At 51.1% G+C, this 18,899-nt stretch overlaps 6 protein-coding genes across 6 annotated transcripts; 3 read left to right on the forward strand and 3 right to left on the reverse strand.

The window, feature by feature from the left end:
- Position 1: 1 nt before the first annotated feature.
- Positions 2 to 1,432, reverse strand: BKA58DRAFT_242017 (uncharacterized protein). Its single transcript, XM_046166688.1, has one exon. The coding sequence runs from the start codon at positions 1,198 to 1,200 to the stop codon at positions 226 to 228; it is 975 nt and encodes a 324-aa protein (XP_046022195.1). The 5' UTR covers positions 1,201 to 1,432; the 3' UTR covers positions 2 to 225.
- Positions 1,433 to 2,230: 798 nt separating this feature from the next.
- On the forward strand, positions 2,231 to 4,345 carry BKA58DRAFT_321736 (Metallo-dependent phosphatase-like protein; the record flags this gene model as incomplete). The annotated part of the gene is made up of 4 exons (XM_046167828.1): positions 2,231 to 2,449; positions 2,534 to 2,798; positions 2,844 to 3,155; positions 3,204 to 4,345. The coding sequence occupies 4 exons, from the start codon at positions 2,231 to 2,233 to the stop codon at positions 4,343 to 4,345; spliced, it is 1,938 nt and encodes a 645-aa protein (XP_046022196.1).
- A 713-nt stretch (positions 4,346 to 5,058) lies between these two features.
- On the reverse strand, positions 5,059 to 6,120 carry BKA58DRAFT_322504 (heterokaryon incompatibility protein-domain-containing protein; the record flags this gene model as incomplete). Its single annotated transcript, XM_046167851.1, has 2 exons — positions 5,059 to 5,638; positions 5,744 to 6,120. Coding segments are annotated over 2 exons (957 nt in total), but the record flags the coding sequence as incomplete, so codon positions are not given.
- Positions 6,121 to 7,048: 928 nt separating this feature from the next.
- Positions 7,049 to 10,221, forward strand: BKA58DRAFT_242067 (uncharacterized protein). The gene is made up of 4 exons (XM_046166690.1): positions 7,049 to 7,371; positions 7,422 to 7,674; positions 7,721 to 8,408; positions 8,455 to 10,221. The coding sequence occupies exons 1-4, from the start codon at positions 7,179 to 7,181 to the stop codon at positions 10,186 to 10,188; spliced, it is 2,868 nt and encodes a 955-aa protein (XP_046022198.1). The 5' UTR covers positions 7,049 to 7,178; the 3' UTR covers positions 10,189 to 10,221.
- A 226-nt stretch (positions 10,222 to 10,447) lies between these two features.
- BKA58DRAFT_462948 (pectate lyase superfamily protein-domain-containing protein) lies at positions 10,448 to 15,637 on the reverse strand (the record flags this gene model as incomplete). Its single annotated transcript, XM_046174868.1, has 10 exons — positions 10,448 to 12,007; positions 12,059 to 12,092; positions 12,148 to 12,325; positions 12,406 to 12,533; positions 12,580 to 12,766; positions 12,831 to 13,314; positions 13,383 to 13,468; positions 13,521 to 13,586; positions 13,637 to 14,081; positions 14,132 to 15,637. The coding sequence occupies 10 exons, from the start codon at positions 15,635 to 15,637 to the stop codon at positions 10,448 to 10,450; spliced, it is 4,674 nt and encodes a 1,557-aa protein (XP_046022199.1).
- A 1,069-nt stretch (positions 15,638 to 16,706) lies between these two features.
- On the forward strand, positions 16,707 to 18,020 carry BKA58DRAFT_367397 (uncharacterized protein; the record flags this gene model as incomplete). The annotated part of the gene is made up of 3 exons (XM_046168912.1): positions 16,707 to 16,998; positions 17,079 to 17,196; positions 17,256 to 18,020. 3 exons carry the CDS (start codon positions 16,707 to 16,709, stop codon positions 17,620 to 17,622), a joined length of 777 nt encoding a protein of 258 aa, XP_046022200.1. The 3' UTR covers positions 17,623 to 18,020.
- Positions 18,021 to 18,899: the final 879 nt, after the last annotated feature.

The raw sequence follows: 18,899 nt of genomic DNA on the forward strand, positions 1-18,899 counted from the left end.
CAACTTCACTTTCACTCCATCGCTTTCGACATGTAGCCCTGCTACCATCTTGGCACACGAACTGCAATCAGTCTCAGAAACATTTGTCGCATTGCAAACAGAGTATCACAGAATTATATACGCTTTGAGTCTACAAGAATTCGATGGCTCCGCTACGCGTCCTCCATACCTCTCTTAAGAACTCCATTGTAAGATATCTAGGTATCACAAGATCCGGGCGCGCAATCACTCGATATAACTGCCATAATCGTAGTCCTCATCTCCAAAAAGGCACTCGGGGATGCCTTCTATCTGATCCGACTTTAGTACTGCAACAATAAGATCCGTTCCAAAATCAGGAAACATTTGCGCAAGAGGCACAAGATGTTGACGATTGAAGTCTGGATGGGCGTTGACCCAGGCGTTGATGGCTCCCTCAACTAGAAGATCTTGGACACGATCGAGAGGGTGGTGTGAACTTCTATCCTCGGTTGAATGTGGGTTCGGAGGGTTGGGTGTTTCTTCCAGCGCACGGTTGTGGCGCTGAGATGTAACGTGTACAGGGACATTCTCTGAAGACGTGGAGTTGGGGCACTCAGTCCCAGACGGGCCTGTCGGGAAAGTGCCTTCTGCGGCCTGATCGGCCTGGTTTTGGTCGTCGCGCAGAGCTGGAAAGTATCGCTCGCTATCACGATACACTTGCCTCAACATGAATCTGAAGAACTCAGGTGCTGTCGTTTCATCTTCGTCACCATAGGTCCGTCTTGGTTCAGTGAAGAGATCCACGAGCTGCTTGAGCTGACGATAAGCCAGAGCTGCTAGGCCCTCGACTTGATACTTATCGGCTACTGCAAAGACATGCAGACGATGCCGGAACCGCTGTCTTAGCTCCGTCAACTCATCTGGAATTCCAACTGTCTCTAGATACTCTTTCTTGTACGCGTACTCAAAAAGTGCCTCCAGGCCCTCCGGATGGTCGCCCTTGAGAATCATAACCGGATCATTGGCTTCCTTGAAGTTTTCGGATGCCTTCATAAACCACTCACTCACTGAGCAAAGAACAAGACGATGACCGACAAACTCTTCTTCACCGTCGTCGCCGTATTTAATGGTAATGTCAGCTAATAGCGGATTCTTGTACCACATGGCGTTGGGGTGAGGCTGTTCTGGATCCTGGCGGACAACGGCAGTCCCGCAAGTGGTACACTGTGGGTTGGCCATGGATGCGAAGTTGGCCTAGCTGCTATATCGACAATTATACCGAGAAGTCAGGGTTGAGATGTGAATGAGCACAGAAGGTACTATATTTTGTAGTTGATGCAGCGCCACTATGTACTTTCACATAGCTGATCATTGTTTAGCCTCAACGATGCCTTTCCAGAACTGAGGAGGGGATGAAAGGCTGTCTACTGGGCTCTTCATTCCGCTACGGGAATGATCCCGCTAAAAGATGAAGCCTAAGTTAGGGTTGGAGCTCGGGGATAAGTCATGGAAGCGGCACACCGCAATACCTCCGTAGTGTAGTTCAGAGCCATGCCATATACTAATGGTATCGTATGGTGACAGAAAGCTAGCCCTGGAAGAGATGGTCGAACATGAGATCTGTGATGGGAGTATTCTGAAAGAGGAAAGTTTTCTTGTGCTCCAGCGAGATGCCAGGATTTGTGACGTATTGCACGCATTGATCAGGTTGAGTAATCGTCGCGATCGAGAGGCTTCTCAAGAGTATCAGATACGAGCCGCATTCCGAACGGAATGGTGAGAGCGAGTTGGCGAATGATGGCGTAAAGATACAGGAGATGGCTGGGAAGAACCATCGGAGAGGTGCGATGCCACGCCCCGGTCCTCGGAACGCTAAAGACGCGCTTGTTACCCAACAGGAAGGAGAAGGCCTCGATCAAGCCTTTTGGCATGGCTTGTCGTCGACCATGCCGAAGCTTATCTTTTTCACCAATAACCGTCACACGTGCGATCTTGCCGCTTCCGCCCCTGGGTGCATCTCTGTCCGGCGGCATGGGTAAGACAGCCGAGGCGGCGATGCACGTACGCGTACCTGCCATGAGGCTACATAAGAAGATGACGCCCTGAACGCTTATCCTCGCGCGCTGTCATTCATCCGGTCCTCATCATGCGGTCTCTTGCCTTTGGCGCTTTCATCGCGACGGTAGCACCGGCACTAGCGTGCGAAGGTCATCACAGCTGCTACGGACCGCTGAAAGATGACGTTGTGTTGACCAGAAATGTTCGTCGCATGCAGCCGGACGCGCAGAATGCGACCACAACACCCAAGGCGCCTCTGGAATGGGGCCAAATCAATTTCCTTCACACGACGGATACTCATGGATGGCTTGAAGGTCACATCAAAGAACAGAACTATGGGGCTGATTGGGGTGATTACGCAAGCTTCACCAAGCACATGAAGCAAAAGGCTCGGAATTTAGGCGTCGATCTGCTTCTTGTAGACACAGGGGTTAGTGTCTGCCATCAAGCCCTGGGGACGAGTAGGGCTGCGCACGTGGTTGATGAAGGTAGCAATTCGACTAACATGCGATAGGACCTGCATGACGGTGCTGGACTCAGCGATGCGACAGCCCCCAATGGCAACGTCTCGAACGCCATCTTCGAAAATATCGATTACGATCTGTTGACCATCGGAAATCACGAGCTTTATGTGACCGAGATCGCCTACGAGACCTTCAACAACTTCTCCAAGGTCTACGGGGACAAGTATCTCACTAGTAATGTGCAGATCAAGAACCCCGCTACTGGCCAGTTCGAGTACATTGGATCTCGCTACCGCTACTTCACCACCGAGCAGGGTAAGTTGACCACTCGTGGATTTGAATTCATGCTGATAGACTCAGGGCTCCGTATCATGGCTTTTGGCGTCCTCTTCGACTTCACCGGCAACAGCAACGTCTCCAAAGTCATCAAAGCAGCCGATATGGTGAAGCAGCCGTGGTTCCAACAGGCTGTCAACTATACCGAGCCCATCGATCTGTTCGTGATCACGGGTCACAATCCTGTGCGCACCAGCGCTTCCAGCAGTACTATGGGCACTGTCTTCAAGGCTATCCGCAGCATTAAGCCAGATGTACCTATTCAAGCTTTTGGTGGACATACTCATATTCGAGACTTTGCCGTCTACGACAACAAAGCCACAGGGATAGAGTCTGGTATGTACAGCGACTGAATTTTGATACAACTGACTAACATGGTCTCAGGCCGTTACTGCGAGACATTGGGTTGGGTTGCCATGTCTGGTATCGAATCAAAGACTTGCAAAGCGCAGCACAACCCTAAAGGCGTACCGAATCCGACACGCAGCGCGGTAGTACCGGCAAGCACTGGAACTGCATCGGCTAGTGCACATCTGCCTACATCTACTTCCAAATCCACCCTTCGCTACGCCCGAAGATACCTTGACTGGAACCGTAACACGTTCGCCTATCATGCCAAAGGTAGTCAGCGCTACACCGCGTTTGACACATCTGCTGGTGTCAGCGTTACTGACGAGATCACTTCCGAGCGAGCGAAGCTCAACTTGACTGATTTGTATGGATGCGCCCCAGCGACATACTGTCAGTACTGCAAGCCATTCCTTTCTGAAGGCAACATCTTCGGACTCCTTCAGACTGCGTTGGCCACCGTCGTCGTCAACGAGACGCGCAAGGACGTTCCAAGACTCATTATTATCAACACCGGATCAGTTCGTTTCGATCTCGCCAAAGGCCCATTCACCTACGACGACTCCTTCATCGTCTCTCCATTTAAAGATGCCTTCCAGTTCATCCCCGACGTACCCTACGAGCAAGCTTCTCAAGTACTTGGAATACTGAACGCCGGTCCCTTCCAGAAGAAGAAACGGGACCTTGAGACCGCCGACTTCGGCTTCAGCTCCATCCTCGCAGACCGAGACACGTGCCTCGACCCGCCGCTGACACACCACTACGAAGGAGTTACCCGCCGCTCAAAGCAAGGCGGCCGTCTCATCCGCCGTCAATCCACCGCCCCCAACCCAGGCTACACGACAAAAGATGACTTCGGCACCGACGGAGACGACACCGTACACTCAGCTATCCCCAACTTCTCGCAACCCAACGATCTCCAGGCCAATGCCTCCTTCCCGCTCGATGGATCAATGCCAAAGACTGTTGATCTCGTCTTCCTGGACTTCATTGCTAGCTACATCGTCAACGCTTTGAACCAGCCCGATGTTGGCGGGGACTTCGAGCTCAGCCAGGTGTCGTACTATATTGATGAGAGCTTTACGACTAATAGCTACTTGCCGGCGTATGCGAAGGTTGCTTGGCAGGCGAATGTGCCGAATTGTCCGGTGGGTGAGGGGATTGGTGCTGCTTCGTGAGGAGGGTGACGGGTCAGAAAAGATGTAGATGTACACTCCTTTAATAGGGATATATTGGTGTCTAATGTCAATTATTTTTTTGATATGTATTCACAAGAGCATTCATTAAGTGTGCACTCCCAACGAAAGATGCGCGAGCATGCGGTCACCACGTCTTTCCCGTATCTTCGAGCTTCTCGGAGTTGCGCAGTCCTTAATGAATGCCATCTTTCATCCCAGTGTACCATTGTATATGGGTTCGTCATGGGTCGCGAAAATTGTGAGTGTCTCATCGCGCTGCGTTCGGGTTCCGACAGATTGCCGCAATAAGAAGTGTGAAACATCTTTCCTGAGAGAGAAGGTGACTGCAACACGTTTCGATGAGATTGCCAGATATGATCCCACAGTTGGTCCTTGCGACCGAAGCACTGAATGCAGTTGTCGACGACGCAATAAACAAACTCAGCATGGGTGGTCCGCGCATGACGAACGAGTTCCGATCGTTTAGCAAAAAATCTGCCACATTCCTTTCTGTTGCATTGATAGTTCCCTCTCTTCACAAACCCTACAACCCCTTCCTGCTTTGATGACTCTGATGGCCGCAAGTCTAGGGACTTATCTCTATACCGAGTCATGTCGTCGGTATCATGTCCAAGTGGTTCATACAGCCAATGTGGCAACCCGTACCCTACAATTCTTGGAGAACTGAAGTTGCAAAACACTTTGCGATTCCACTCAGCCACTGCGATAAGACGACCCAGCTCTTCCCGATCGCAAAAGACCTTAAGTGATTCTTGCATCAACTTTGCAAAACCAAGTAGACCCGTGCTTGATCTCGCGATCTCCATTACTATCGTAGGCGCTAGTGGCGAGCATACATGGCAGATCATCTGCGTTAGGAGTTGCTTTGGATCGATCCGGTAGTTGATGGGTATCATACCGCTATCGCTTGCCAGTCCATGGAGGGCGTACACCTTATCTCTGACATCGGTCGAGTGTTGTCTACGATACTGTTCGAGTAGTGATGTGAACGGTTGAGGCACGCCATTCCATTGCGCTTTCGCCCTGATAATGATCGCAGCTGAGCTCTCGAGAACGGCTGGTACGCCGACTACGTGAAGAGATCGGCCTCTATCCGAGATAGCTTGGAAATCTTCTAATAGCTGCTGTAATTTGGTCCATCCTACGCAGTAGCCGCCGCATAAGATCTGTACGTGCTTCGCCAGTAAGACTTCCTGCACGATCCAGATTCTTCTCCAGTATCCCCTCTCACACAGCTCTAGTACAGCTTTTGCTTTGCGTGCAGTCCAGAACCTTCTCAAGTCGACATCTTTGCCACTCCAAGCTGCGCGTTTACTCAAGTACCGCATCGCCACATCGCTGGATTTGGAATGATCCGCTTCGCCGAGCCAGATCCACACGGAGTAAGCTTGTGTATAGATCTCCCTCATCATCTGCACTTGGTGATTCTGCTCGAAGACGTTCGCCTGATCGATACTGATGGCGTCGATCCAGAAGGAGACGTGCTGATGCTGCGTACGCATTTGGTGGAGGAAGTGCCACAGATTGCGACCGACTGGAAAAGACGAGCCATTGATCCGGATCTTGTCATATTGCTGTTTAGTGCCCCAAGCGTATGAAAGAGCGACGTATGCTGGACACTCGTCCAGCGCGTGGCTCTGCAGAATGCATTTCATGGGCCCTGACGCGTGGCTGGGCTCTATGGTCACCAGCCTAATGTTCTTTCTTCCGAGATTGAGCGGTACATCGACATACGGATCTCCCGACGGCGGCATTCTGTGGGGCGCGTCGGAACCACGAGAGTGTAATTGAGGGTATTGTAGACCGCGCTGCACATGTCAGCCTTCCTCATTGTGCCAAGGCTGCAGCCTAGTCTGCGCCACCACTTTTGCACCTTTGGAGCTTTTCCGGGGATCATGGTACAAAGCATTTGAATCCTTCAGTGGATTTGTCGTGCGCTACTCATGAACAAGAGTCAATTCCCACGTCCACGAGCTCCTTCGTGCTATGCACCTTACTTGTCTGGAAGCATCCAATACACCGTTCGGCATAACTTCAGCTATCTGAAGCCCTTACCAATACACCAAAGGCCCTTTTTACCTGCCGAAAGTTCCGAAAGTCCTGCAATTGAAGATACCGACAGCAAAGCTTCAGGGGTTGTCGCAGCAAGAGATAAAAAGCAGAATAGTGCTGCGCTAACGACACTAGGCCGCCCCACCCGCTTGGACAAGAACCTGAGGCAAACAGAACCCTTTTTCACACAATTCCCGTTTGAGAACCCACCCCCGTACCATTACTCCGCTGTCTTATGACTTGACGGACCTATGACAGCTGTAGCGCATGCCATTCACGCCACGGTCGCGATAGACTAAGCCAGACGCGGGAACATGCGACGCGAACCACGGGCCGAGGATCTTGGGCCTTACCACTCGTGGTGCAGCCCTCTCTGCGAAAGACAACCTGTGCAGTGCCAAAAACGCAGGTACCGTGCAGTGTATGATCTCCATAGCCTGTTGGCTTGGCTGTGCTGGGGTTTGCAATGAGTCGAGCTTTCTATTAGGCTTGGTTATCATCCGATCTTCGTAGGGGTAGGTATCTTCCGTTTCCTCTCGTGGTGTGTGGATTCTCTTCGTGGGTGGGCTCTTTCTCTATATCTTTGTCGTCTACACTCGCTGGCGAGATTATTTTTCGAAGTGAGGTATACGCTCTTTACATTCGCTCGTTTTCTTTACACTTTTTTTTAATAATCGGGTTGTCGTTCGTGAGCTGCTTGGCCCTCACAAGAGTACGAACATTTCTTCAACACGTTCATTTCGATTAATACGCGCGCGATATGCATTTCTCCAGCCTCCGCGGCGCATTTGCTGTTCTCTTAATCGCATACTTTAGCGCAGATGTTGCCGCGATTTCGGGTGATGACCTTGAGACGCATCGGCTGCTGCGAGCGGCTACAAAACGAACAGATCTATATCGAAGGGGTGTGAGGATCACCAAAAGATTCGAGTCTGAGTTGGCCTATGTGGACAGTAAGTTGCGACGATGACACAAATCATACCCACTACTGACGATGCGCTAGATGAGAACGTCTGGAATGACAAGTCTACATTTGCTTCACAGGTCAAAGTCAGCGGGCAGAAACCACTACTCAATCTGGAAGAACATGAACATCACCTGAGAGACGTACAGTGTGGGGATGATATGATGAAGCTACACTTTGTGGATACTTCTTCAGCACGAGACGCCCGAGCGGCCTGTCATGACGCTGATGGTGGTTTGATCATCACATCCCACGAAGGCTGTAATGATGAGGGCGAGCGATCAGTATATCGGTAAGCTTCTCACGGGCGTTTCGATGATTTCATCTGACGATCACAGGGTCAATGACGTGTCGTTCGCTGAGGACGGTGAAGCCCTTGAGCTGTCCGTCTCAAAGACAACATGGCGAGCAGCGTTTGACCATGTCGACATCTCTTTCGGCCACACGACAGACGATCACGTTTACCGGCGCCACTCCGATTTCGCTAGGATTCGTAACAAGCGACAGAACAAGGTCGACATACCGGCAGATACTCCTGACGATGTCAACACTGTTTCTTTCGACCTATCATCGGAGCTTCTCGATACCACTTTCCCGGTCGAAGCCTTCCTATCGGGTATTGCTGGCCTTGTTGGAGCACCTGATGTACCGTTGCCGATCGAGATTGGATGCAAGCGATGCGCAACAAGTGGGCAGATCGCCCTCTCGCAGGGTGCCTTCAACATCGATCTTTCCCAAATCGATCTCATTCCGGACATTTTCGAAGGCGGCGACGACGGCAAGGAAATCTCGCATGTCATCAGTGGTGGTTTCGTAGAGCTTGTGGCGACTGGTGTTGGTGCAACACTGGACTTGTTCGCTAGACCGCCCAGCTCTGGGAAATTTGAGGTCGCTCTATTCCAACTTCCTATTGCTGGGTTTACAATTCCAGGTATTGGAAAGGCTGGAGCTATCTTTGAGCCGAGGCTCGCCTTTGACTTTGAGATCAGTGGTACGCTTGAAGTCAACTACGGACTCCAGCTTACGGTACGTATTTCCCCACCAATTATTATGGAAATACTAACGCTCTCAGGTCCCTGATGGTTCCAGTATCCGAGTTGAGCTTACGGATCTCGCCAGCAGCCGCGTCACTGGCTTCCAGGAAACAAGTCTCACTCCGCTGCCCGTCAACGTCAACATAACTGATGCAGAAATCTTGCTTGGTCTCGCGTTTATTCCTGCCATTCCGATCGGCTTTGATTTTCTGGATCAGCTGAAGGCTGAAGTCACGCCATCTTTGAATTTACCTCGTCTGGACGCGAAGCTGTCCAGCAACATCCCGGAGAACTGCGGTGCCGCCGGCAACAGCAGCAATGCTACAGTACCGGATGCGCCATTCGCGAACCAGACATCAGGATTTCCACCCGAACTCCTCAGCCTGGGCCCTCTTGCTTTGGTCGAAGCAAATGTTTCCCTTTCCATCGATATTGCTCTTGATGTTTCGATACCAATCCTTCCACCACCTTTCAATGCGGTCAGTGTCCAGGAGAACATTTTCACTGCAGTCTTTCCTCTACTATCAGGCTGCGCAGCGCCTGATACTGCTTTCAACAACGTCACAGGCGTCATTGTGCCTCCACCTCCCCCGATGATGGTCGAAGCTACGTCCACAGCGCCGAAGTTGGAAGCCAACATGACCGCGGCGCCAAAGCTAGAAGCCAACATGACATCTTTGTTCAGCTCCACCGTATTAGGAACGCCAGTTGCTGATAATACGGCGAAAACTACAGCAACTATTGCTAGTGAGATGGCCGCGGCCCCCACTTTGATGCCAAACGTTACCTTCATATTCGCCAGTGACGTGGTCCCGTCCTCTGCAGAGCCGATTGCTACCTCGACACCGATGAGTAGCACCATGTCTACGACTTTGCTCTTGAACACCACTTCCAATGCGATGAGTAGTATGGTGTCTACGACTGCTGCTCTGAACACCACCTCCACTTTGGCAAGCAGCACCGCAGACGCGACGTCGCTGTTGAATACTACTTCGACGATGGCGAGCGAGGTAGTCTCTACGTCTTGTACTACTTCCCTGCTGAATTCCACTTCGACTCTGATCAGCTATGCTGTCTCCACGACATCATCGGCAGCTACTACAACAACCCCGGCTTTGGAGTACACCACGTCAGCAACGTCGTCGCTGAACACTACAACGCCATACGAGAGCACTTCGACCGTGGAAGTCACAAGCATAGCTTACGTTACTTCCAAGGTGACCGCAGAAATCACTGTGACTGCTTCCGAAAGCGCGTCGTCAGCTGCTGGAGCCTCGAGCTCTGCCCTTCTTACATCGGAAGCTGCGACGAGCAACGCAACATCTATGGCTTCGAGCACGGCTGTCCAATCTTCGGCTGAAGTCCCCGCTTCGTCGATGGAAACATCGACTGAATCTACATCGCAGGCTTCGTCTGCATCGCCATCTTCATCGTTTATTCCCACCTTCAACATATCGAGTTCAGCAAGCCCAGCCTCTTTAGCTTCGTCGAGTGCACCCGAAACGTCTCTCGCAATTTCGTCCTCCGTCGCTTCGACAACACCAGTCGCGTCCGCACCGGCTGTCGCGACCGAAAACCTGCCGCCGCCGGCACCGGTAGTTACTATGGCGGCTGGCTTCTTGGTCCCGAGTAATGCCAGCGCTGCGCCTGTACAGCAGACGCCTCCTTTGGAGTTCACCGGTGCTGCGGTCAGGCATGCACCCGAGGTGAGGGGTATGTTCGGCTGGCTGGTGGGTGTGGTGGGCTTTTGTTTGGTAGGGCCATTGTTGTAATCTTAGTTCACTCCTACTCATGTAGCAAAAACACATGTTTATCGCTCAAATCACATCTTTCATGCTCACGACTTCCTGGATGTGACTTCAAAAGGTGTATAGAAGAGTAGAGATAGGCACGTTTCGTCCTGGATGACTACCTGTGGATTACTGAGCATTGAGTAAGAGAACAAGAGACAAAGAGCGACTATTATAGTAAAAGAAGTATAACGAGCGACGAAAAGGAAAAAGACTTGAAGCACGGTTCCCACGTCCACATCTAGGCCTCCTTCTCAGGATCAAGCCGCCACTTGTAGCAATTGTTCTCCACTTCACCACCTTGCTTGCCATTCTCCCCAGCACAGTTGCAGCTGTCGATAGGCACATTGACGTATCTATCGCAAGCAGCGTCAGAGTAAACAAACTCGCACCCTGCCTTAACCTCCAGCGAAGTTTCGACACCAATAGCTCCCAGTTCAGATTGATCATACGAATATGAGAACGTTTGCTTCACAATATCTCCAGGTCCAAGTCTACCGCGAGACTTGATGATTCCGCAAAGGTGGTTCGCCGCATCTTTGATTCGAGAATGCGATGTCCATTGGCTAGCATGATAGCATCTCCTTTTGTTGTTCTTGGTATCGGGTATATCGAACTCGACGGTTGGAGGCTTTGGTGTCGGAGTCGGTGTTGGAGTTGAACTTTCTTCTTCCGTTGGGGACGGGCAGGGAAGTCCATCGTCTTCAAGGGTTTCTTCGACGCTGGGTTCATCCATACCTCCAAAAGTCCACTGACTATCCCAGCCTCCCGGAGAACAATCAGGATCGTAGAAGCTACACTGCTCGACGACTGGCGATGGATCACCCCTCTTCACGACGAGCGCGTTTAACGGCCAGTCTGGTGATCCTGGATGCGTTGGTTTGGCCGGCCTGGTTGTGCTCTGTTTACCGTCGCCACCTCGGAAAACTAAAGATGGCCAAACAGGAGTACTTGTGAACGTTGGCTTGACGGAGGTGATCACTTCATCGCGACGAGCTTTTGCCGTAACTGCAGCCGCCTCAGAAGCCGTACCGCCAACCGTGAGTACTTCCATGACCCATTGAGTGACTGTAACAGGGCTATTAGTAATCGCTGTCGTCCAACCCTCGCCAGTGGCAATCACAACTGGGTAATTGAGAGTGCTAGTGCTCTTCTCCCAGGGCGGGAGCTTGAGTTGGCATGGCGGCTCACACCACACAGTCGGCTCGTCCAGGTCCCAGATCTTGGGGTCAATCCAATGGATTTCGTTCTTGGACGCTTCAAATACGGTTATTTGGGACCAGTGCGGATGTCTCTCGACGTTGAGGTTGTCTTTGGCTGCAATAGCGCGGCCATCTTGAACGAGACTATACTTTGCTCCGATAGTGATGAGATGGTGCACCCGAATGTTGCGTCCATTCTTCTCAAGCCACAAAAGTGCCTTTTGGCAAGTCTGGCCATCGATACAGTCTTGTGTGTACGTCGAAAACCATGAATAGAGGCCAGCTCCACCGATGATGATGTCGCTGCTTTCGCGTATCATGACAGCCCAGGATGAATCGCAGCCGTCAAAGTCCTTGCCATCGCATTGATACTTGGGATCACCCGAAAACTTTCCGACGGCCTTTTCGAAGGGTGCTGGCGCCTTGGGCGTTGGCTGATAGTACGGTGACTCGGTCTGAATCATGCCCGCAAAGATGTTCTTCGCCTTATTGAAATTGTATTGATAGAAGACCGCATGCTCGGAGGCAGTGCCATACATCCACGTTGGTGATTGGCTTTCGACAAGCAGACCGCGAGCGACGTAGACTGAAGTCTGCGTCTGTACCATGAGTTAGCAAAGTTCGTCTATCCAAGGCCAGGTGGTTCTCACCATAGGACTGTTAGGATCGACTAAATCTGCGTCACTAAATAGTGTGGATCAGCTATCCGGTTAAGACGAGATAGATGGTCAATACCCACTCAATCATGTGATCCGCCACCCAAAGCCACATGTTTTCAAAGTACCCAGATGCTTTCGGGGTGATATGCATCATCAAAGAGGCGCCCTGACAGTTCGCGTTGACTCCCGATGTCACAGGCGGGCACTCATCCGGGTTCAGTGACGTGCCGGCTGCGCCTCCAATGCGAACATGACAGTCTGAAAATCGAGCTCAGTCAGCCAGATGACCTCGAATGCTGATGCGCAAAGACTCATGCATACCCCAAATACCTGCAGACCCTGGCTTGGATGCCTTGATGTTCCACTGAACCAGAATCGCCGTCCTTTGGTCGTGAACATCAAATCCTGCATCTCCACCTCACCAACGTCACCTGGATTACCGACAGAAAGCATGGCCTTTGGATTGCTGCTTGAGTCAGTCGCATATTCGGTAGCGTCGTGTGGATACGTACTTAGCATCTCCGAAGAAGGTGCCAGATGCGGCGAATTGTGACCACGTTTCGCCGACAAGCTTGCTTCCACTGGGAATTGTGACGGTGCGCTTGAGTATGTAGGTGCCGGCGTCGACGTGAAGAATCTTTCCTTTAGCAGCCCACAACGCGCTCTGAACTGCACTCGTATCGTCCGTTACACCGTCCCCTGACAAAGTCAGCTTCACGAATGTAGATATGATGTTAGAGAAAAAGGCAGAATGATCACCTACCCTTGGCACCGAAGTTTTTGAGGTGGACAAAGTCGCTTGCCGACTTGTCCTCATACTGTGGCTTTGCACGTTCAAAGTACGCACCCTTGGAATCCAAAAGACCAGCCGGTTTCTTGTATGTAGTCGATTTGCCCATCGAGAATTCTCTCTTTGGACTGTAGATAGGTCCAGCAACCCATTGGTCGATCTTCGCGGTGCTGGCAAGAATTGTCTTTCCGCTGCTGTCCGCCACGGCTTTCTGTACGCCGCTCATGGCAATGTTCTCCAGTACAAGCCCGGTACTGCCGGAGCCAGGGGCAGAATTGAGTGGGCCAACAAGAACTGCTGTCCCAACGTTCGAAAACGTGGAGTCGAGGATCATGGTAGAACCGATGTTTCCGTTCTCCTGAGTAGCTCGCTTGGTCGGATTGGCAGTCGACGTCTTCTCTTCAGGCAGCAGCTTGAAACCAATGTCGGCGTTCTTGATGGTGATGGACTTCCACGTCTGCGTTCAATGAGTGATCAGTATGACACACGACAAGAATCGTTGAGGTATCGCAACAAGCGACTCACGAATGACCAATCCCACATAAGATGCACTGCTGTCGCACACCCATCGAAAACCATGCGTTGCACCGTAAACTGTTGACTTCCACCCCCTGTATCTCAGTCAGATGGTTTGGTGGTGAACCGTGGGATGGACCAACTTACACAAGCCGTATGCGCCACCTTTGAATGTAATATCGGCCAATACCCCTCCACTGCCATTTTCCGATGCTGATGCTATTAGCTTCGCACCCCAAATACGCTGAAACGCTTGAACTTACCAATACCCCGCTGTTTAGTGCCAGACTTTGCGGTCAGCTCCAAGAACTGGAGACTAGTAGCTTGTCCAACTTGATTGTGAATACAAGCAACTTGTGACGCCGCTCTCGTCTGCGTGACGTCGATCTTGAAGTTTCTGATCTGTCGGTAAAAGCTTGCGGTATTGACATACCATTCCTGATCGCTGCCGTCTATACCAGTACCGCCGCCAGTGTATTCGTTGGTAGATAAGGCAGCAGTTCCGATAAATCTTGAAGAGGCCACAATTGTGGGCCATTTGGTGGCGTCGCCGATAAGTTGCGTACCGAAGTAAACAGGAATAACAGTACTGATGAGATAGGTTCCTTGGGGAAAGTAGACGATAGCGTTCTTGGTGCTTGAGCCATTGCAACCTTTTCCACAGCGCTTGCCTTCATCCATAGCCTTTTTGATCGCGGCTGTGTCGTCCTAACAAATGGTCAGAGACACTTAAAACCGCCCAGTGAAGTTGAACCTACAGTCTTGCCATCGCCCTTTGCTCCGTAATCTTTGACGTTTCGAAAGACCTTGTAAGAAGGGTCGTTACCCCAAGGAACCGTCCCTTTCCTTGTTATAGTCTCCATCCAGAATGAACCAGCAGCTGCTGCTGATGCAATACTCACTCGATCGGTTACGTTACGGCCCGTTGTGGTTTGGTTGTTGGCCGACATGCCAAAGGCTTCGAACTCAGTTAGAAGTGCTGCTGCCGCCTCAATCTCCGGGGTAACAACGAAGTCTAAGACTAATCTTTTCTTCCCCAGTACAGGATTCAGGACGTCACCTGACCCTCCAACGATCGTTCCGGGTTTAAGGCGATACTGATTGCGGGACATGTTTTCCCACCGCGCTTGGTTGTATTCTGCTGACCTGTTCAATGCTTCCTCAACGATCCTCGTAGCGGCAGCAATTCTTGCAGTCGTGAAGTTCTTTGCAAGTGCATCCGTGTCGGAAAGCAAAGTACTGTCAGCCGAGTCTGTCCGGCTGCTGAACGAGTCTCCACGCTCAAATTCGGAATGCTGGTCTTTTTGGCGAAAGCCTCCAACGGTACCCAACTCGAAGCTCCAGTCGTTTGGCCGCTCTGTATCGCTCCGAGCAGCAATAGTACTTCGCGAATAGTTCATGTGTTGGAACATATTCAATGCACTCTTGTCGAGATCCATCGGAGCGGAACTTTGATTCTTGAAGATGTGATGTGTTTTCACCCCAAAACCGTGGCTGCTGAGCTCGTGAAGAGGGACTGTGTCTGCCCATTCCATGTAGTCCTTAAGAGATCTCTTCCTCAATTCCTGAACCCTTTCGCGGGCAGACCGCGTCCCCAATGGTGTTGTATCAACCTCTCTTTCGGTATCAGTGGAAGTATCTGCTTCGTATATCCTCACGGGGGTGTCGTTTTCCTCGTTCACCATTCGGAAGTAGAACATCAGCGGTGAATCGGAGGTTTCAGTCCAGCCAGGAATGCAGTTTCCTGCCAGTGTTATGAGTGTGCGCCGAAGTTGGTTATGCCCAGCAGCCTGCCAGTTCTGCTCCGCGTCCCTGCCACCTTCAGCTCTCTCGCAACGAAATCCGGCGCATCGGGTGTAGGACGGCTCGGCGTTCCGAAGTCCGGATCCTCCCTGGATCCACGTGGCAGGCGGGAACTCGTCACATGTGTACTTTACACCCGATAGCTCAACAACCTGGCCATTGGAACGTCTGTGGCGGAGCACCTTTCCAGCAATAGCTGGAAGATTTGGTTCCAAGGCTGTCGTGTACCATGGTAGCCCATCCGCACGGAAGACATCTGGCTGCGCCTGGTTACCCGAGCCAGCAATCTCTGGACATGTATGTCGAGAGGTCCATCCGCGTCGTCCTGATGGACATACCCGTCCTCGACGCCGTGTAGCACGATTGTGGTTGAAGTCATAGGCAAAGGCTTTGCGTGGCGCTCTTGAGGCGCCTCGTGCAGAGATCAGGAACGTGTTTGCATTCTGACAGATAGCGGTCATATAGTGACAATTGTACTCGAGACTGGTGTTGCACGTGAGCTTTCATTGAGGTGCCCGGTAAGCACAATCCTTACTAGACAATGTATGGTGGTAATTCTTCCACTTTCTCCTGAGGACCATTTGCCGTTGGACCCCACCACATCTCCTATTGAACATGACATCTCAGCTGAGAACGATAATCGCTCAGTTAAATGGTCTCCATACCTGAGTAATTCCACCAGGACTAGTTCTCCATGTCCATTCTTGGACATATTGGGACTTGACAACATAATAAAAGAGGCATAAAGTAGCAAGCTTGCGAGCTAGAGTGAAAAGACCCATCTCGACAGAGTCAACCTGAGGTGTTTGGCATCAGAAAGAGACAATTTATGGTTGTTCGGTAAAAGCTCTGCGTGTGAGGGAATGAATTTAGACCTTCGACATTCTCCTGTTGTGGTACCGCCACTTACCACACATCTCTGGACAGAGTACCAACAGTTTGCATCAGCGTGAAGATATTCGGGAACCAGTCAAGGCGAGGACATATGCAGCGCATTAGTCCAGATAACCGGACACTATGGTTATACTGCTATTCTGGAAGACTGAGGTCACATCCGGAATAATCCATGGCAGCCATCAAGTTGTCAAGATACCCAGATCCATCACTGCACCCTCCTTCGAAACGAGCAATTAGACAAATCGAAAACCTGGACTTTGATAGGCTGGCATAGAAAGCGCCCATGCACATAGTCTTGGATCTTGATGTTAGCTCCGTATCGATTGTGGCAGTGCGTAGAGGAAAACTACTAGCACAGTCGGTAGGCTTCGAAGTTGCATGGCTGGTTCGAGAACTCGTCTATTGAGATTGCATTCTGACCTTACATATCGGCTAATTGGCATGCAAATAAGCTTTCAGTATGGGAACCGGTGAGTCGTCCGGTACAGCCTTGGCAAGAACTCGGCACTCCTGTGCGCAAAGGTATCGGCAATGGCCTCAGCAGATGAAACGTGAACGCTGACGTTAGGATTAACTCAGTTGGTTCTTTGCTTTCCTGAAAGAACTCACCCATATCTCTCACACTGCAAAAAAATGAGCGCTCTTCGCAAGCTTGTGTCTTTCTTTATAGGTTTCTCGACAATCAACCCCTCTCTCTCAGCGGATGATTGCCAGCCATACCAATGGACCGCGAAACGAGATGTCACCCCAGGCCAAATTGTCTGCCGTTACACGCTCACGTCACCGTCCGAAGTGAACTACTACACCTGCACTGAGCTCGCGGACAGATACGACATATCCATCGACAAGTTTTTCCAGCTCAACCCCGACCTCGACCGGGATTGCGAGGCTATCAAACCGAATACAGACTATTGCGTCGCAGGATGTGAGTTTCAGCGCTTTTGTTTAGGTCTTTATCGGTTCGCCACTTGTAGGCATGTTACTAACGGCTGCTTGTCTACATAGTCGTTGACCAAATCCCGGCTTTGGACGGCCTCTGTGGCCCTAAACACAACAATGCCACCTGTAGAGGCACCAAGAAACAGTGCTGCAATTCTGAGACCTGGATATGCGGTGACACAGCGTAGGTTTGCCCTTTTGCCTTGCTCCTGTGTTATGTCTCAGTCTGAGCTTACTTTATAGGGACGACTGTCGTGAAGGCACTTGCTACGAAGGTGCATGCCACGGCGCGACCGAATACGCCATCGATGGGAAATGCGGACAACAGCATGGCGACCTGAAATGTGGGGGGAAATGGGGATCTTGTTGCGATTACAATGGCAAATGCGGCAATGGGACAGACTTCTGCAGTCTCGGGAAATGCCAGTCTGGCGATTGTGAGCAGCGGCTTCCTGATCCAACTTCTCAATTCCCATGGTTGGACGGAAACTCGACGGATGGTGCTTGTGGTGGCACGAACAAATATGTATGCAATCCCGTATTTGGCTACTGCTGTGGAGGCGATGGTGAGTGCGGAATGAACAAGAAGCAGTGCGGCTCGGGATGGTAAGTTTCTATGCATACTTCAACTCTAATCAAAGATGCGACAGCTAACGCGACGAGGGTCCAATAGTCAAGCGACGTTTGGGAAGTGTGATTGAATCCCAAAGCTTCCAACACGTGCGATGTGGCTTCGATGGAGAAGTACGGGCAGTCTGTTTGGTCTTGCTCTTCGTCCCGAGGATGTGCATATTCGGAGGGCCGACTTTCGCGACGAATGCTCTCTTTGCTAGCAATATCGGCGTTGTTCGTATGAGGCTTCGCAAAAACACGGTTTAAAGTCTCACTCGCGCCTTCCTTGATCACTGAACACAAGTGCCGACTGTTCAATAAGCAATAAATATACATGTTGTTTACGTCGGCGACTTGTAAATCTCAAGCGTATGACACCTGCGCCGCAACATGTTGATAATCTCATCCTGGCCCCAATATTGGAATTTTGCCTTCCGAAACTCCCGTTTTTGCAGCATGTTTCCGTGGCGGCATCTCATCGATTACCCGACCTGGCTTACACCCGGCTGTAGCGAATATTACCATCCATCCGAGAATGCAGATGCCGCCTTCAGGCTGCTTGAAATGCGGTTACACACAAGCTTTTCTGGGAATACTTGGCAATAATTTTGACTATGCTTATATTGGCTTAGGAGGCTGTGCACGGCGAAATATACGACTTGCAGTTGGTAGCGCTAAGCGGATATTCGGGATTTTGGTTGTATTCCTTTTGAGCACATTCAATCCGTACGCCCTGCAGCATTGGATTAATTACGGTGGCCAATCCATACCCGGAGCCATACCCGGAGGCTTACGTTGGGCCTTGTTCCCCCGTAGTAAGCTTTGGGTTTCGTTCAATCGCTATGTCCCAGGGATGGGAGGCACAGGGCTTGGAACAATGGAGATGTACATAGCCGGAGATGAGCTCGTATTGCTGAAGAGATACTCCTGCAATCCTGGTGCCTGAAGTTCGTTGATATGCGCTCCAAGATCTAATCTGCGCCAACTATCGTGGTCGCGCTTTCCGTATGATGGCCGTGTCTAGAAGTCCAGATGATGTTGACAGTCCTCGCATGTGGCTTGAGATATAAAGCGTAGCTGATCAGATACCCTCAGTATTCGAGGCCAATCAGCAACCAAAGCCCTCTTCTCCACTGTGGGTTGTGAGCCAGCGCATAGTCAGTCATGCACTTTGCACTCTTCTTTCGAATGCTTTTCATAGCATCCGCTGCCGCAATCACCACCGCCTACTAGACTCTTCTTAACCGTCAAAGCTGCGACGAAGGCAGCAAGCGA

The sequence above is a fragment of the Alternaria rosae genome, assembly GCF_020736505.1.
Source record: "Alternaria rosae strain MPI-PUGE-AT-0040 chromosome Unknown BKA58scaffold_9, whole genome shotgun sequence".
NCBI classification, from domain to species: Eukaryota; Fungi; Ascomycota; class Dothideomycetes; order Pleosporales; family Pleosporaceae; genus Alternaria; species Alternaria rosae.

Coding starts and splice junctions, on each gene's coding strand:
- BKA58DRAFT_242017 (XM_046166688.1), bottom strand. CDS start 1,200: ATGGCCAACCCACAGTGTACCACTTGCGGGACTGCCGTTGTCCGCCAG.
- BKA58DRAFT_242067 (XM_046166690.1), top strand. CDS start 7,179: ATGCATTTCTCCAGCCTCCGCGGCGCATTTGCTGTTCTCTTAATCGCA. Junction 7,372..7,421: donor TGAGTTGGCCTATGTGGACA/GTAAGTTGCGAC, acceptor ACGATGCGCTAG/ATGAGAACGTCTGGAATGAC. Junction 7,675..7,720: donor GGCGAGCGATCAGTATATCG/GTAAGCTTCTCA, acceptor TGACGATCACAG/GGTCAATGACGTGTCGTTCG.